General features: G+C 35.6%; 1 protein-coding gene across 1 annotated transcript in view; it reads left to right on the top strand.

The window, feature by feature from the left end:
* The first annotated feature begins 223 nt into the window (after positions 1-223).
* Positions 224-16,699, top strand: part of LOC114334826 (gustatory receptor 5a for trehalose) — a 36,743-nt gene continuing 20,267 nt past the window's right edge. The window contains exons 1-5 of the mRNA XM_050662391.1: positions 224-344; positions 3,703-3,863; positions 10,159-10,344; positions 13,053-13,204; positions 14,879-15,004. Coding sequence (XP_050518348.1) covers positions 226-344; positions 3,703-3,863; positions 10,159-10,344; positions 13,053-13,204; positions 14,879-15,004 — 744 coding nt within the window. The 5' untranslated portion in view covers positions 224-225. The remainder of the gene's footprint in view (positions 345-3,702; positions 3,864-10,158; positions 10,345-13,052; positions 13,205-14,878; positions 15,005-16,699) is intronic.

Below are 16,699 nucleotides of genomic sequence, written 5' to 3'. Positions count from 1 at the left end.
ACGCGGCAAAGACTCACGAAGAGTTGTAGCGCCATTGATGATGATGATGATGATTCCATGATTCGTCTTGTCCATCGGCCATCCCGTGTTCTAGCTAAGTTCTAACTAGTTAGCTAGATTCTACCATTTCTTAAAATCCGTGATGATACCGATGTCTTTATTCCTAAAGAGGATTCTAGACCCCTAATATTAATTGCTGAAATTATGAAAACTTTTTAGAATACAATGCAACTGTTTCATTCTTTTGAACCATCGTCATCACAGTTGTTGTTTAAGAGCAAAGTACACTCCAATACTTTCGCTGAAAGCATGAAGTTTCCTGTAAGACTAGCACAAATATTCAGGTAAGTATCACTTTTGGAAAATATAAATCACTCAAATGAAATAAAATTTACATGAATAGATTGGTTTCGAAATTACAATAATTTCATATCATTGCGCCAACTCTGAGTTTTTGTTAATAAAGGCGTAAATTGATATAAAGAAATCAATGAGGTTAAATGGGAATGTGATTTAACGTCAGTCAAAGAGAGAAAACAATTTTGTAAATCGCTAGTTCATAAATCGTTCGTAAGGTATTAAGACAGAGGCTTACTATTATCTTATATGTAATAAAGTATGTTAGTCCAGGGCGGATCTATTTTGAGATGGACGTTGAGAGATGACTCAAATTTTTATGCAGAAATAGCTTGGAAATAACCCATATAATAATAATTGTGTTATTCTCCCACTCAAAAAGGTCCGGAACATTGTTTAAATAATCAAAATGTCAAAAAATGAAGGAAAAAATCGATTTTTTTTTTCGTTTTTTGATTATAATTTTAAAAGTATTTTCCGAGAAAAGTTGCACTAAAATAAAAGTTGCGTACGTAAATTTCCAACAAAATAAAATTGGTAAAGAATTTTTAAAATTGTTACCCTTGTTGCAAAATAGCAATGATTGCGAAAAAAAACATAAAAAACAAGTATTCGCATTTTACGTTTTTCAACCATTTCTGCTACCCTTAGGACCTTCATATTTCACCCAGAAAAACTTAATGATATGGTAAAACAATACTGTAAATTTAGTTAAGATCGGTTCAATAAATTTTGCAAAATAAATTTAGCAATCCGGCTTCCGCTAAAAAAATTCATTTTTTCTAAATGTTGCAGGACTGAAAATAAAGGAGATAGCAAGTTAAAATGTTTTTTACGAATAGAAGAATACTGTACCTTTCATTTGCAATTTGCAAAATTAAAATCGGTTAACTACCACGGCGTCAGGAATTTCTTTAAATAAACATTAATTTTTGGTGCTACGCGCAGAACAGCGGTGTTCGATTCACACAAGTTGATTTTCACTAGTAATACCATCAATTATTTCCGGAAATTTTCTAAAAATATTCATGATCAAAAAAAAATTTCCGGATATTAATTTGACTTCGCGTGGTATTCGGTAAGAAAATTCCACACCAAATTTGCATTTGAAAATCCAAAGCTGCATGAACAGATTAATAGCGCGCCATAGCTTTGTCAGCAATTATTTAGGCTTTCAAATTCGTAATTTCTACTCATTGTAGTTGCATGGGAATACCATTTCAAGATAGAAAATAGTATATTCTTCAATTTTACATAAGTTTTGAGTAACTACAAGTGATAGAAAATGAATCAAAACTAAATTATGTAAACAAATAAAAACCAGTCTGTCAAAAATGTTCTGTTATTGTAAACGTCAAAAAATTTCCACTATAATTCGCTGTTGGGTACCCCACGAGCAAAAAATTTCCGATAAAATACCTCCGTTGCCATGGTGATCTGTCAAAATAACGTATTTTGATTGGTTCAAAATTACAGGTGTGGAATTTTCACCAAAATTTCTTCCAATCTTTATCGAATATATTATTTTCTTACTGTATATTTTGTTGTATGTTCATATTTTAATTCTACAAAAATCAAACTATTTTGATTATTGTTTGTGAAAAATTGTTTAAACAATTGCATGTTTTAAAATAATAATTAGAAATTAGTTTTATAGAAAATACACTTTTATTTTCTAAGTTAAAATATATGAACAAAGAAAGTTTTTGCTAAAAAAAAAGTGTTATTTCAAACAAAGTATTTGTTTTTATTTTGCAATAAACAAATTTATTTATTTATTTCGAAATGTACTAAAAATTAAAATTTATTAATCTTTATCAAAGGTCATTGGAATGCCCAATCAGAGCGAACGTATCCGCTGGCCTGCGCGTAGCAACAAAAATGAATGTTTATTTAAAAAAATTCCTGATGCCGTGGTAGTTTACCGATTTTAATTTTGCAAATTGTACAGTTTTGAAAGGTACAGTATACAGTACTTTTATATTATTATGTAAAAAAATTCAACTTGCCGTCAGCTTTATTTTCAGTGCTGCATAATTTTGAAAAAATGAATTTTTTTGCGAAAGCTGGATTGCAAAATTTATTTTGCAAAATCTATTAAACCGATCTTAATGAAATTTACAGTATTGTTTTATCATATAAAGTTTTTCTTGATGAAATATGAAGTTCCTAAGTATAGCAGAAATGGTTGAAAATCGTAAAATGCGAATACATGTTTTTTTTATGGTTTTTTAGAAATTATTGCTATTTTGCAATAAGTCTGATTATTTCATTCATAAGAGATTCTGACCAATAGAAAGCTACAGAAATCTGAATTAAATCGATAATTTTTGATAATCTCCCGTCGTTAAGTATATTACGTCAGATGCCCTTCGTTACTACGAAAAAATACATTCAGTGACATTAATGACAATTAATGTTTTAAAAATTATAAAAGTGATGACTTTTAATCGTCAAATATTTATAAAAACTGTGTGTTTAATGGTACTTACATAAATAAATTACAATAAAATTTTGGTTTTGAACAGTTTTATTCATGAAATAATCGCAACAAATTGCACTCGACCTCTGAAATTAATATAGAATTTTTGCTCTCGTGACACTTTGACATAGTTTCACGAGCCGAAGGCTCGTGAAATTAAAACTGTCAAAGTGTCACTCGGGAAAAATTCAATAATTTCAGAGCTCTTGTGCAATTACTACTGACAATTTTTACAATTTTCATTTAATTCTATATTGTAGAAAATTTAATTAGGTACGCAACTTTTATGTCGGTTCAACTTTTCTCGAAAATGAATACTTTTAAAGTTATAATCAAAAAACCAAGAAAAAAATCGAATTTTTCCTTCATTTTTGACATTTTGATTATTTAAACAATGTTCCGGACGTTTTTGAGTGGGAGGATAACTCAAATATTATTATATGAGTTATTTTCAAGCAATTTCTGCAAAAAAATATGAGTCACCTCTCAACATCCAAATGTACTAATATTTTTACAGATGCGCCCTGGTCTATGTAAAATTTGGCCATTCGTACAAAAGTATATAATATGTAGTTCATCTAATCGACTTAGTTCACGCTGTGAAACTGTTTTCAATAGCAACTAGAATAATACCATTGATGAATGAAAGTTTTATGGACTTAAAAATATGATTTCGATAAACTTTAATTACAATTTACGCCATTAGTATACAAAATTCAGAGTTGGCGCAAGGATATGAAATGATTGTAATTTAGAGACGAATCTATTCATTTAAATTTTATTTGAGTGACATTATATTTTCCATAAGATGTATGCGGTATACTTTCACAATTTTTGAATTAGACATATGGTATTTTTTACAGCTATTTCCCGATATACATCGGAAAACACGACGAACCTATTAAATTCAAATGGCTATATTGGAGAATGGGTTATTCATGTATAGCTTTCCTACTTTTCGTTACAGAATTCATTTTTGTCGTTGTTGAGACATGTAAACACAAACTAACGATAATAGACATAAGTAAGTGAACTCAAAATTTTTGCTTTTATATACAGGGTGTCTAGAAACTCTTCTGACAAAGGAGGACTGGGGATTCTTCAGATAATTTTAACACGTTAAGCGCCAGACACAATTTCGTCAACACACAGAGGTCTCTAGTAGTGATGTTGATTATAGTTACTTTCTAGTATTCGTTACAAATCGTTACTTTTGTATGAAGTAATCATTTACAGTATTCGTTACTTTGATTACTATGATTACTTTTGTATTTAAGTACCGGTAATCATATCGAGAATTGTATTGCTCAGTAGGTATAGTCGGTTCGCTAAACTCAGACGCAACTGGCTAGATATTTTATTCGATATTTTTTTTGTTTTTTGCCAATTTTGAAAAAATTGGCAAAATTACTAACTGTTTAGTGATTATTAACTATTAAGTAATTATTTTTTGTCAATTTTGCTAAAATTGGCAAAATTATCGACTAAAATATCTAGAAAGTTGCGTCTGAGTTTAGCGAACAGACTATAGGTATTTTGATTTTGTATAGGTATTCCGATATAATAACGACCTTCACGAAGTACGAAGTAATCAGAGTAATCAGAGTAAGAAGTAAAGTAGATACAATAGTCGTTACTCGCTCTGTTACGATTGGTACGAAGTAATTAGAGTAATCAAAGTAGATATAATAGTCGTTACTCGCTCTGATACGATTGGTACGAAGTAACGAAGTAATCAGAGTAATCAAAGTAGATACAATAGTCGTTACTCGCTCTAATACGATTGGTATGAAGTAACGAAGTAATCAAAGTAATCAAAGTAGATATAATAGTCGTTACTAGCTCTGATACGATTGGTACGAAGTAATCAGTGTAATCAAAGTAGATACAATAGTCGTTACTCCCTCTAATACGATTGGTATGAAGTAACGAAGTAATCAAAGTAATCAAAGTAGATATAATAGTCGTTACTAGCTCTGATACGATTGATACGAAGTAATCAGAGTAATCAAAGTAGATACAATAGTCGTTACTCGCTCTAATACGATTGGTATGAAGTAACGAAGTAATCAAAGTAATCAAAGTAGATATAATAGTCGTTACTAGCTCTGATACGATTGGTACGAAGTAATCAGAGTAATCAAAGTAGATACAATAGTCGTTACTCGCTCTAATACGATTGGTATGAAGTAACGAAGTAATCAAAGTAATCAAAGTAGATATAATAGTCGTTACTAGCTCTGATACGATTGGTACGAAGTAATCAGTGTAATCAAAGTAGATACAATAGTCGTTACTCCCTCTAATACGATTGGTATGAAGTAACGAAGTAATCAAAGTAATCAAAGTAGATATAATAGTCGTTACTAGCTCTGATACGATTGATACGAAGTAATCAGAGTAATCAAAGTAGATACAATAGTCGTTACTCGCTCTAATACGATTGGTATGAAGTAACGAAATAATCAAAGTAATCAAAGTAGATATAATAGTCGTTACTAGCTCTGATACGATTGGTACGAAGTAATCAGAGTAATCAAAGTAGATACAATAGTCGTTACTCCCTCTAATACGATTGGTATGAAGTAACGAAGTAATCAAAGTAATCAAAGTAGATATAATAGTCGTTACTAGCTCTGATACGATTGGTACGAAGTAATCAAAGTAATCAAAGTAGATACAATAGTCGTTACTCGCTCTAATACGATTGGTATGAAGTAACGAAGTAATCAAAGTAATCAAAGTAGATATAATAGTCGTTACTAGCTCTGATACGATTGGTACGAAGTAATCAGAGTAATAAAAGTAGATACAATAGTCGTTACTCGCTCTAATACGATTGGTATGAAGTAACGAAGTAATCAAAGTAATCAAAGTAGATATAATAGTCGTTACTAGCTCTGATACGATTGGTACGAAGTAATCAGAGTAATCAAAGTAGATACAATAGTCGTTACTCGCTCTAATACGATTGGTATGAAGTAACGAAGTAATCAAAGTAATCAAAGTAGATATAATAGTCGTTACTAGCTCTGATACGATTGGTACGAAGTAATCAGAGTAATCAAAGTAGATACAATAGTCGTTACTCCCTCTAATACGATTGGTATGAAGTAACGAAGTAATCAAAGTAATCAAAGTAGATATAATAGTCGTTACTAGCTCTGATACGATTGGTACGAAGTAATCAGAGTAATCAAAGTAGATACAATAGTCGTTACTCGCTCTAATACGATTGGTATGAAGTAACGAAGTAATCAAAGTAATCAAAGTAGATATAATAGTCGTTACTAGCTCTGATACGATTGGTACGAAGTAATCAGAGTAATCAAAGTAGATACAATAGTCGTTACTCGCTCTAATACGATTGGTATGAAGTAACGAAGTAATCAAAGTAATCAAAGTAGATATAATAGTCGTTACTAGCTCTGATACGATTGGTACGAAGTAATCAAAGTAATCAAAGTAGATACAATAGTCGTTACTCGCTCTAATACGATTGGTATGAAGTAACGAAGTAATCAAAGTAATCAAAGTAGATATAATAGTCGTTACTAGCTCTGATACGATTGGTACGAAGTAATCAGAGTAATCAAAGTAGATACAATAGTCGTTACTCGCTCTAATACGATTGGTATGAAGTAACGAAGTAATCAAAGTAATCAAAGTAGATATAATAGTCGTTACTAGCTTTGATACGATTGGTACGAAGTAATCAGAGTAATCAAAGTAGATACAATAGTCGTTACTCGCTCTAATACGATTGGTATGAAGTAACGAAGTAATCAAAGTAATCAAAGTAGATATAATAGTCGTTACTAGCTCTGATACGATTGGTACGAAGTAATCAGAGTAATCAAAGTAGATACAATAGTCGTTACTCGCTCTAATACGATTGGTATGAAGTAACGAAGTAATCAAAGTAATCAAAGTAGATATAATAGTCGTTACTAGCTCTGATACGATTGGTACGAAGTAATCAGAGTAATCAAAGTAGATACAATAGTCGTTACTCGCTCTAATACGATTGGTATGAAGTAACGAAGTAATCAAAGTAATCAAAGTAGATATAATAGTCGTTACTAGCTCTGATACGATTGGTACGAAGTAATCAGAGTAATCAAAGTAGATACAATAGTCGTTACTCGCTCTAATACGATTGGTATGAAGTAACGAAGTAATCAAAGAAATCAAAGTAGATATAATAGTCGTTACTAGCTCTGATACGATTGGTACGAAGTAATCAGAGTAATCAAAGTAGATACAATAGTCGTTACTCGCTCTAATACGATTGGTATGAAGTAACGAAGTAATCAAAGTAATCAAAGTAGATATAATAGTCGTTACTAGCTCTGATACGATTGGTACGAAGTAATCAGAGTAATCAAAGTAGATACAATAGTCGTTACTCGCTCTAATACGATTGGTATGAAGTAACGAAGTAATCAAAGTAATCAAAGTAGATATAATAGTCGTTACTAGCTCTGATACGATTGGTACGAAGTAATCAGAGTAATCAAAGTAGATACAATAGTCGTTACTCCCTCTAATACGATTGGTATGAAGTAACGAATAATCAAAGTAATCAAATTAGATACAATAGTCGTTACTAGCTCTGATACGATTGGTACGAAGTAATCAGAGTAATGAAAGTAGATACAATAGTCGTTACTCGCTCTAATACCATTGGTATGAAGTAACGAAGTAATCAAAGTAATAAAAGTAGATACAATAGTCGTTAATAGCTCTGATACGATTGGTACGAAGTAAAGAAGTAATCAGAGTAATGAAAGTAACGATTTGCCTCTCTGTATAGTAATCGTTACTTTCGGTATTCGTAAGTAACGAGTACTTTGTAACGAATAATTACTTTTTCAACATCACTTGTCTCTAGGGACCTCCATGGCGTAAATCGGTCCCTAGAGACCGCAGTGGCTCTTAACTTGTTGACTTATTTTAAAACACGATAATCGCAGGGATTCAAATCTGGCGACCGTGCTCGCCAAGCAACTGGAAAGCCTCTTCCAATCCAATGATCTTCCTAATTAGAGGGCTAAAGTGGACTAGACAGCTGTCATGTAGAAACCCTGAATTTTGACGAATATTTAAACTCCTCATCTAACAAATTAGGTAAAATAGTTTGCAGGAAATGTAAGCCATTAGCAAAATTTAAACGAGCAGGTAATTCCACAGATAATTATTATTATCCCAGTTCTTTATAACTTGGTTGACTTGACTCCCATCATATCTCTGGTTTGGTCATTTTGTATTCTTTCCAGCCTTGGATTTTCTAGCCGATCTTCTTCAGAAGTCCATTTCCAATGCAAGTGGGCGTCGTTCCAGTAATTTACTAAGTTACCATGTTTCGTATCGATAGAGACCTTACCTTTAAAGATGCAGTTAAAGATGAGAAGTTTTCTTTAATTAGATAGTTCTTTTGACCATAGCATCGGGTTTAGGCATCCAATTACCCTTTTTCCTTTCACAATCCTTTGCTCTATCTCTTTTTCGGTGCGCCCACTCTTGTTGATTGTTGTTCCTAAATATACATATTCCTCGCAATTCTTGATTGTTCCATGATATTTAGCTATTATATCTTCTACTTTATTCCCAATGCATAGGTATTGCGTTTTGTTTCTATTTACAGAAAGGCTCCACTCTTCATATGTTTGAAATAACCGTCTCGTCATGAATTCAAAAATCTTCCTTATCCGCTGCTACTACGCCTTGGCCATACGCAAATGTAGTGTATACAATGTTGTATCGTCGTCAAGTTTAATTCCCATCCCTGAACAAGCTCTTTGTAACGTCCTGATCATAGCAAGACCAGGGCATTAAGCAACACCACACCGCTGGGAGAAACGAGGGGAGGAATTCCTCGAACATAACTTAGGATATTCAAAAGAAAAACGTAAACCGTTCCATCCATCAGAATGGTGCCCTGCTCGACTGCTCAGCCCTGGGTTCTTTCCCTGTTCATTCTTTCTTCACACCCATCCCAGAAAGGTACAGGAAATAAAAAGTTTACCAAATCATGCTAAATACCCTATATTTATTGAAATAAAAAAAATTACAAAAATCATTATATTATTAGGTACAGGCAACAAAACTAATTTCCTTAAACTGTGATAGAGACCCTGCTAGTTACCGGTATAAAAATTATTAAGATAACAAAAAGTACTCAGCTTTAAATCTACCGGTCACAGAGTTCTCAAGGGAGGTCCCCAATCTTTGCAGAACTTGTTGCTGCCGGTAGTTATGGGAAATCTAGGGCTATCTTGTATAACTCATTCTTCTGATGCATCAGGATACTGTGGGCGGTTGCGAGCCCGTTCTGCTCTCCAAGGTAGTGTCGGCTACAGTTTTCTTTCCCAGGTAATATTTGACTATAGCTTTCTTCCCGAGGTAGGGGCCGTATGTTTATCGGCCTAAACACAAACACAATAATTTATGCCAATATTGTTACTCATTTACGTGGCAATGGAAAAAGAGCGAGTACCAATTTGTATTGGTTTAAATACCTTAAGCCGCGTTTACACGATGACCATTGGCGAGACAATTGTCATTGGACAATTGTCATAACGTGGTTGCGGATTGTCGGAGGCCAGTCCAGTTGAACGAGAAGATGTTTATATGGGGCCAACTATTGCCATGGCAGTATACAGCTAAAGCATGGCCGACTTCTCGTCATCTGGCAAAAACAAGACAGCACTACTGGCCTACACCGTTCACACGGTGCCAATTGTTGCGACAATTGAGATTTCACGTGGTGGGGGGCTCACTGGGCGCAGCTCATTGTCATCAGTCTACTCCCGGAGACAACTGAATTTTGGGCCAATTGTGAGGGTAGTTGGCAAGGCAATTGGCCTAAAGTGTTTAGACGAAGACAATAATTTCATGTCAGTCAGTTGTCTTCTGACAATTGTCTCGCCAATTGTCATAGTGTAAACGCGGCTTTAAAAAATTGAAGAAATTAATTTGACGATAGTAGGGTCGCTTGTAGAAATATATAGTACGAGGGACAAATACAAAGCGGAGCTTGGTGTAGCGTTCAATCGGTCGATTGAAACGTTACATCTTCTCCAGTGTTTTATTGCTTCATTTAAGTAGATCTGAAATAGTATTGGAGAGAGGCAGCATCCTTGTCGTAATTCTTTTGTTAATGATTCGTAATTCCTTGTGTTACTGATACGTAATTCCACAGGTCCAAGGACATAATCGTCAACTACTTCTATCCAGATAGTTTTTGGACACCCTGTATAAAGAATAATTTCTCATTTGTATAGTTCTCTTTGCATGATCATCTACTTATTTTTTAGGAGTCATCGTTTTTCAACTAGGTGCTGTCATACAGTACATACTATTCTTCAAACTGACCTACGTTTGGCCGAGATTTATTAAGGAATGGAGAAAAGTGGAGCTGCATATGAAAAACTACGAAATAATAGAAAATTTGAAGTTAAAGATAGCCTGTTTGGCTAGTAGTATTATGTTTATTGCAGGAGGTAAGTAAGATAGCAAAAAACGGTATTTAAACTGTATAACCGCATAATTCAACGTTTGGTGACCTCAAAAACCACCATCAACTCTTGTTTTACATACATACTAAGATTTCCATGTTTTTTCCCTTCCTGCAGATTTCTTCGTTCCATTGCTTCGTCCACTTCATCTCTGAAAGATATTCGAGATCTGCCTGTCTTCTTTCTTCCTGTTGGACTCCACTCTGTTATTCTGTTTATCCAACGTTTTTGTCTGCCCTTCTGACATGTCCGTACCAGGTTAATCTCTTCTGTTCTATGTATTCTATTATCTGAGTGCATTCCCATTCTTTTCTTAATCTCTTTGTTATTTATTATATTATTTCTTTTTACTCTGCAGCTTCTCCTTAGGAATTCCATCTCTGCTGCTCTTTGTTATTGGCTTTCTTATTTATTATCCAATTTTCACACCCCTAAATCAGGATGCTTCTTGTTACGGTGTTATATTCTTCTTTTTGTTTTGATACTAATGTTCCTATCAAACAGTACCGGGTTCAGTTTTGGTATGCAGTCTCTTGTTTATCCTAGTCTATTTTGTATATCTTCTTCAGTTATTCCTTTGTTTGATATTATGAAACCTAAATACTTGTACTTGTCCCTTACTCGAATTTGTTTACCTTCGTCTATTTCCAGCTGTTCTATTTCTTTATTCTGCATTGATAGGTTTTCTTTAGGTTTATTTTCATTCCATTCTTTGTATATTTCTGTTCCAGTTTTCTCAACATAAAGTTGAGGTCATCTTCGCCTTCTAGCGCTAAGCTATAGTGGTAGTCCTCTTAAAACCAGGGAAGGGTCCGGAGGATACAAAGAGTTTTAGACCTGTATCTCTCTTCTGCCACCTTTTCAAGGCCTTTGAAAGAATGATACTGAACCGGATCGCAGAATCTGTGGAGACTAAAATTATTCAAGAACAAGCAGGATTCAGATCCATAAAGTGCTGCTGAAGTCTTAAACTGCAAGTTCTTAATCTCATCCAACATATTGAAGATGGTTTTGAACGGAAGGAAATAACAGGAGTAACGTTCATAGACCTAACTGCCTCCTATGACACAGTTAATCATCAACGGCTACTCGCAAAACTCTACGAAACTACAATGGATTTCCGACTAACAAGGTTAGTGAAATGTCTCCTCCAGAATAGACGCTTCTACGTAACACTCCAGTCCCAGAACAGTCGGTGGAGGAACCAAAAAAATGGACTACCACAGGGAAGTGTCCTCGCGCCGATTCTATACAACATATACACCAACGACCAACCCATACACCAACAAACAAGGCAATTTATTTACGCTGATGATACAGCTGTGGCAGCTCAGGAAAGAACCTTCAATGAAGTCGAAGTGAAACTGACAGATGCCCTGGGAGACTTAGCTCTATACTATGATAAAAACCATCTGAAACCCAATCCCACAAAAACCCAGGTATGTGCTTTCCACCTGAGAAACAAGCATGCCCGAAGGTCGCTGGAAGTGGAATGGCGTGGTCAGATGCTGGAACACAACGAGACGCCAAAATACCTTAGCGTCCGTCTGGATAGAACTTTGTCTTACCGATACCACTGTCAAGATGTCAAGAAGAAAGTAAGTGCCAGAAATAATATCATCCGCAAGCTAACTAATACAAAATGGGGAGCACAACCACACACTCTCAGCACTTCTGCCTTGGCATTATGTTTTTCGGCCGCTAACCTTTTCGGGAAGCTAACTAATACAAAATGGGGTGCACAAACACACACTCTCAGCACTTCTGCCTTGGCATTATGTTTTTCGGCCGCTGAGTTTGGAGCACCAGTATGGGCAAAGTTTGCTCACGCAAATAACGTCGACGTGGCTCTAAATGAAACGGTTCGTATAATATCGGGTTGCCTGAAACCGACACCTATCGAAGAGGTATACCCCATAGCTGGAATTGCTTCACCACCTATCAGGAGGAAGGTCACGTCAAAGGTAGAACGAAAAAAGCAGGAGACGGACCGAAGACACCCCTTATATGACCACCAAACTCAGCCAAGCAGACTAAGATCTCGGAAAAGCTTCCTAAAAACATGAACATCCATCTCCGAAGCGCCAGAGACGTACCGAATACATTTATGGCAAGCGTCAGCTAGCGCGACACATTTTCCTCCCTCAGAGGAAATGGTTGCTGGACACAATTTACCGTATCCGACTTGGAAAGCGCTAAACAGACTAAGAACCGGCCACGTTGTGCTAGTAACCTGAAAAAATGGGGATACCAGGAGGACGATACCTGCGACTGTGGCGCGGTTCAGACCAGCCGGCATCTACTATCATGCACAGAGATGAGAGAGACCTGCACAGAAGAAGACTTAATTATAGCAAATGACAGGGTCATCTATGTGGCCAACCATTGGAAATACAGAATTTAAAGTTGTTGGTGTTCCGGACACGGAAAGTAAATAAATCTTCGCCTTGTGCGATCACTATTTAGTCGTCAGCACAACTTAGGGTATATATGTAGGTATTCGTTTCTTACTGATATGTCCATTCCTTCGCACATTCTTTTCCGTGATGTAAAGGATTTTCCAGGAATATTTTCAACAGGCTAGGGCGCTACGGAACGTGGAGCAGCACTGTAGCAGTCCCTTTGTCGTCTTAAATGGACAGCATTAACTGCTTTTCCATGATTTGCTTGATTTTAACTCAACCTAATTTTAGTTGAACATGGTTTGGTCAACGCTTACAAGTTAAAAGATTGTTTCGATAAGGAACCAACTGCTCGGGAAGCTTTCCAGACTTTTTTTACTTATGCTTATGAACATATTTTTCACGTTATCGGATATTCTTTTTGGTTAGGAAGCCTTATACAAGTAAGTGAATAGAACTCAATTTAAAAACGAGAGACAGTTAAGATTTGATTTCAATACAGAGCACTACCATTCGCCTCTAGGTATTTTATCCTTATGGAATCCGCAGATTAAACTTGTAGTTTATTTATTTAGCGTATGGCTTAAGTACATCACAGAATATATTTAGATTTATGTGTTATACAATGCATCACAAAGAGATGTCCAGTTTTTTTATATAATCGGTTGACCCTTCGGTTGCCATTACAACGTCTATAGGGTCGCCTGTGTATGCTCTGCGTGGCAGTCCTGAACAATGTGACTGATCGTCTGTCTTGCAGCGCCGCAGTCACAAGAAGGCGAGGGAAGTTTACCCCATCTGTAGAGGGAGTCGGCGCATCTTCCACAGTTTGTTCGAATTTGATTAAGGGCTGCCGAAATCTTACGGGGACGTTCAAATTCGCCAGGTTTTTCTATGATGTCCGGTAGACTATGGTAATGTGGATTTGTCTTACTTTCCCAATCTTCTCTCCATCGGATATTTAAGTCAAAGTTGGATTGCTGCAGCGCTTGAGCAGATTGTAAAGGGGGTAACCTGGATTGGAGACGGTTTCCAAGAATATCGGGGATGTCGTTGTGGACTAGAAGCTGGCGACTGTCCATTATTTTGTTATATTCTTTAACCAATGCATGTTCGCGGCTTAGGTTGGGTGGTGCTATATTAGTAAGGGTAGATAGCCACATTGTAGGGGTGGGTTTAATTGCGCCTGTTATCATCCGCATAGCACGGATTAGTTTGGTGTCGACCAGGTAGGTATGCCTGTTATTTAGCCACACTGGTGCACAGTATTCTGCCACCGGATATATCAGACCAAGAGCAGAGGATCTTAAAGTTGATGCTGTGGACCCACATGTAGTGCCGCAGAGTTTCTGTATTATATTGTTGCGTGTTTTCAATTTTGCTGCTTTTTCGTCAGGTGCTCTCTGAATGTGAGCGTTCTGTCTAGAGTAACCCCAAGGTATTTCGGGTATTTATTGTGTTTCAGCAGCTTGTTATTAAAATACACTCGCAATTCTGTTTGCCAGCTTATTGTTGAGATGAAAAGCTGATACTTCAGTTTTTGTAGTACTTGGTTGTAGTCCCCATTTCTTAAGGTATTCGCTGAGGAGGGATAAGTCATTCGTGAGAGTGATTACTGTAGTTTCTAAAGATTGGTGGCGTGTTGCAAGGGTCCAGTCGTCAGCACATCCAAACTTTCGAGATTCGGTTTCAGGCATGTCAGCAATATAGAGGCTGAAAAGTAAAGGGGCAAGGACAGAACCTTGTGGAATGCAATTGTTAAGTTTCATCTGTCTACTCGTCTCCTTTCCCACTATAACTTGGAAGGCTCTCTTTGTCAGCATGTTGTCAATGAGGTTAATTATCTTTCTGCAGGCCAGTTTATATATTAATCCCTGTCTCCAAACAGTATCATATGCTGCTGTTAGATCTATAAATACTGTTTTTCGATAAAGTTAGATCTATAGATGCTGTCTTTTGTTTCCTTTGAAAACTAGCTTCTATAAAAGTTGTTAATGACAGCACTTGGTCCGTACAGCTTCGATGAACTTGTAGTAAGCTCTCTGATTGAAACAAAATCTGTGCGTCATATTAGCAATTATTATTTTTAAAAATATTAAAGCTTTCTACTTTTGTAGTTTCTAAATCTACAAAGAACTTTTTATTGGAGCTACACAGACGTTTTTATAATGCTAATGGGTTCAGTATTGACGTACAGACTGAAACAATTATCACAGAAAATAAAGGAGACCACAAAAGTTAGGGTAAGTCCGTTAAAATATTATTTAAAACTATTTTGAATAATGTATATTTGTAATGTACGCAAAAAACACATACATATTACAAAATTAAACATCGAAATCCATAAACAAGGATCATAGATACAGGTAACAACTTCTTCCCCCTCCGTCGCCGTGGATGCTGAGAAGACTCACCCAGTGTTTAAACCCAGTCAAGAAGAAGAAGATTATCATCACTTTCTTTGCCTTATCCCTATGCGAGGTCGGCTTCCCTAATTGCATTTCTCCACACAATTCTATCTTGGGTCATATCAATGTTAATCCCCTTTACCAACATGTCCTGCCTAATCGTCTCCCCCCCCCAGGTCTTCTTTGTGGTCTTCCTCTCTTACTCCTTCCAGGAAACTTCACTTCAGCTATTCTTCGTATTGGGTGATTAACGTCTCGACGTTGAACATGACCAAACTATCTTAACCAATGCTGTCTTATTTTGGCATCAATTGGTACTACGCCTAGACTTCCCTTAATATACTCACTTCTAATTTTATCCTTTTTCGTCACTCCACTCATCCATCTAAGCATTCTCATTTCCGCCACATATATTCGTTGTTCCTCTTTCTTTTTCACTGCCCAACATTCAGTTCCGTACATCATAGCTGGTCTTATGGCTGTTTTATACAATTTTCCCTTCAGCTTCTTGGAATTTTTCTGTCACACAACACCCCACTCGCTTCCTTCCACTTCATCCATCCAGCTCTAATTCTACTGCTTGCATCTCCATCTATTTCTTTACTACTTTTTAATACCAATCCTAGGTACTTAAAACTATTGCTTTCCACAATCATTTCACCATCCAAAGATAGAATACCATTTTATTTGTAGTACTTAACTCCATATTTAAATGAACATTCCAAATAAACATTCCAAATAGTGCCTACATTCTTTCACGATTTTTGCTGTAAATTTTAAAGAACCGCTTGGATTGACCTGAAATTTGGCATACGCATAGCTAACATGTCAGAGAAAGAAAGTGATATGTTGCCGATGTGTGCTTTTGCCCTGGGAGTAAGTTTCACCCCATCTCGAGGATGAAAAAATATATGTCCAAGATAAGTCCCGACATGGATAAACTGATTAATTTTAAGCAATTTTTGTTCTGTAGAGTTTTTTCACAAAATCAATACTTTTCGAGTTCAATACTTTGCTAGTGAATATGTTCATTTTTCAACAAAATAACCACGTTATATGGCGGTTTTTCGCAAATAACTCAATACGTAAGCATTGTGTCGAAAAAAATATTCTTAGCAAAATTATAGCCTATCAAAAATTGAAAAAAACGGTGTATATATTATGTCTCTATACCTAGAAAAAGCAGAGTTATAGCTAATGAAAAATAGGTTCATATTCGAAAAATACCAAATAGAATAATTCAATGTGAAATATCCAAATAATGAAGCATTCTTGGGGAAGACACATTACAACTTTTTTAAAGTGTTTAAAAAAGCCTTATTTCTGTTTTTATACAAAAAAAATCTAGCATCAAATGTAAGCAAGTTACGCTCAAAATAAAGTAGGTCCCTTTTGTATTGGCAAAAAAAAATCAGGAAGATCACCCCTCAATTAGAAACTTAAATGAAATTAATCGTTACCGCTTCACAAGTTACTTTACTTATGTTGTGTTTATATGAGCTCTAAGTTTCATTGATTCAAAGTGCTTAT

Source organism: Diabrotica virgifera, chromosome 9, assembly GCF_917563875.1.
Source record: "Diabrotica virgifera virgifera chromosome 9, PGI_DIABVI_V3a".
Classification (NCBI taxonomy): domain Eukaryota; kingdom Metazoa; phylum Arthropoda; class Insecta; order Coleoptera; family Chrysomelidae; genus Diabrotica; species Diabrotica virgifera.
Note: the sequence above shows the minus strand (reverse complement) of the source record. Positions and strands in the feature narration are given on the sequence as shown.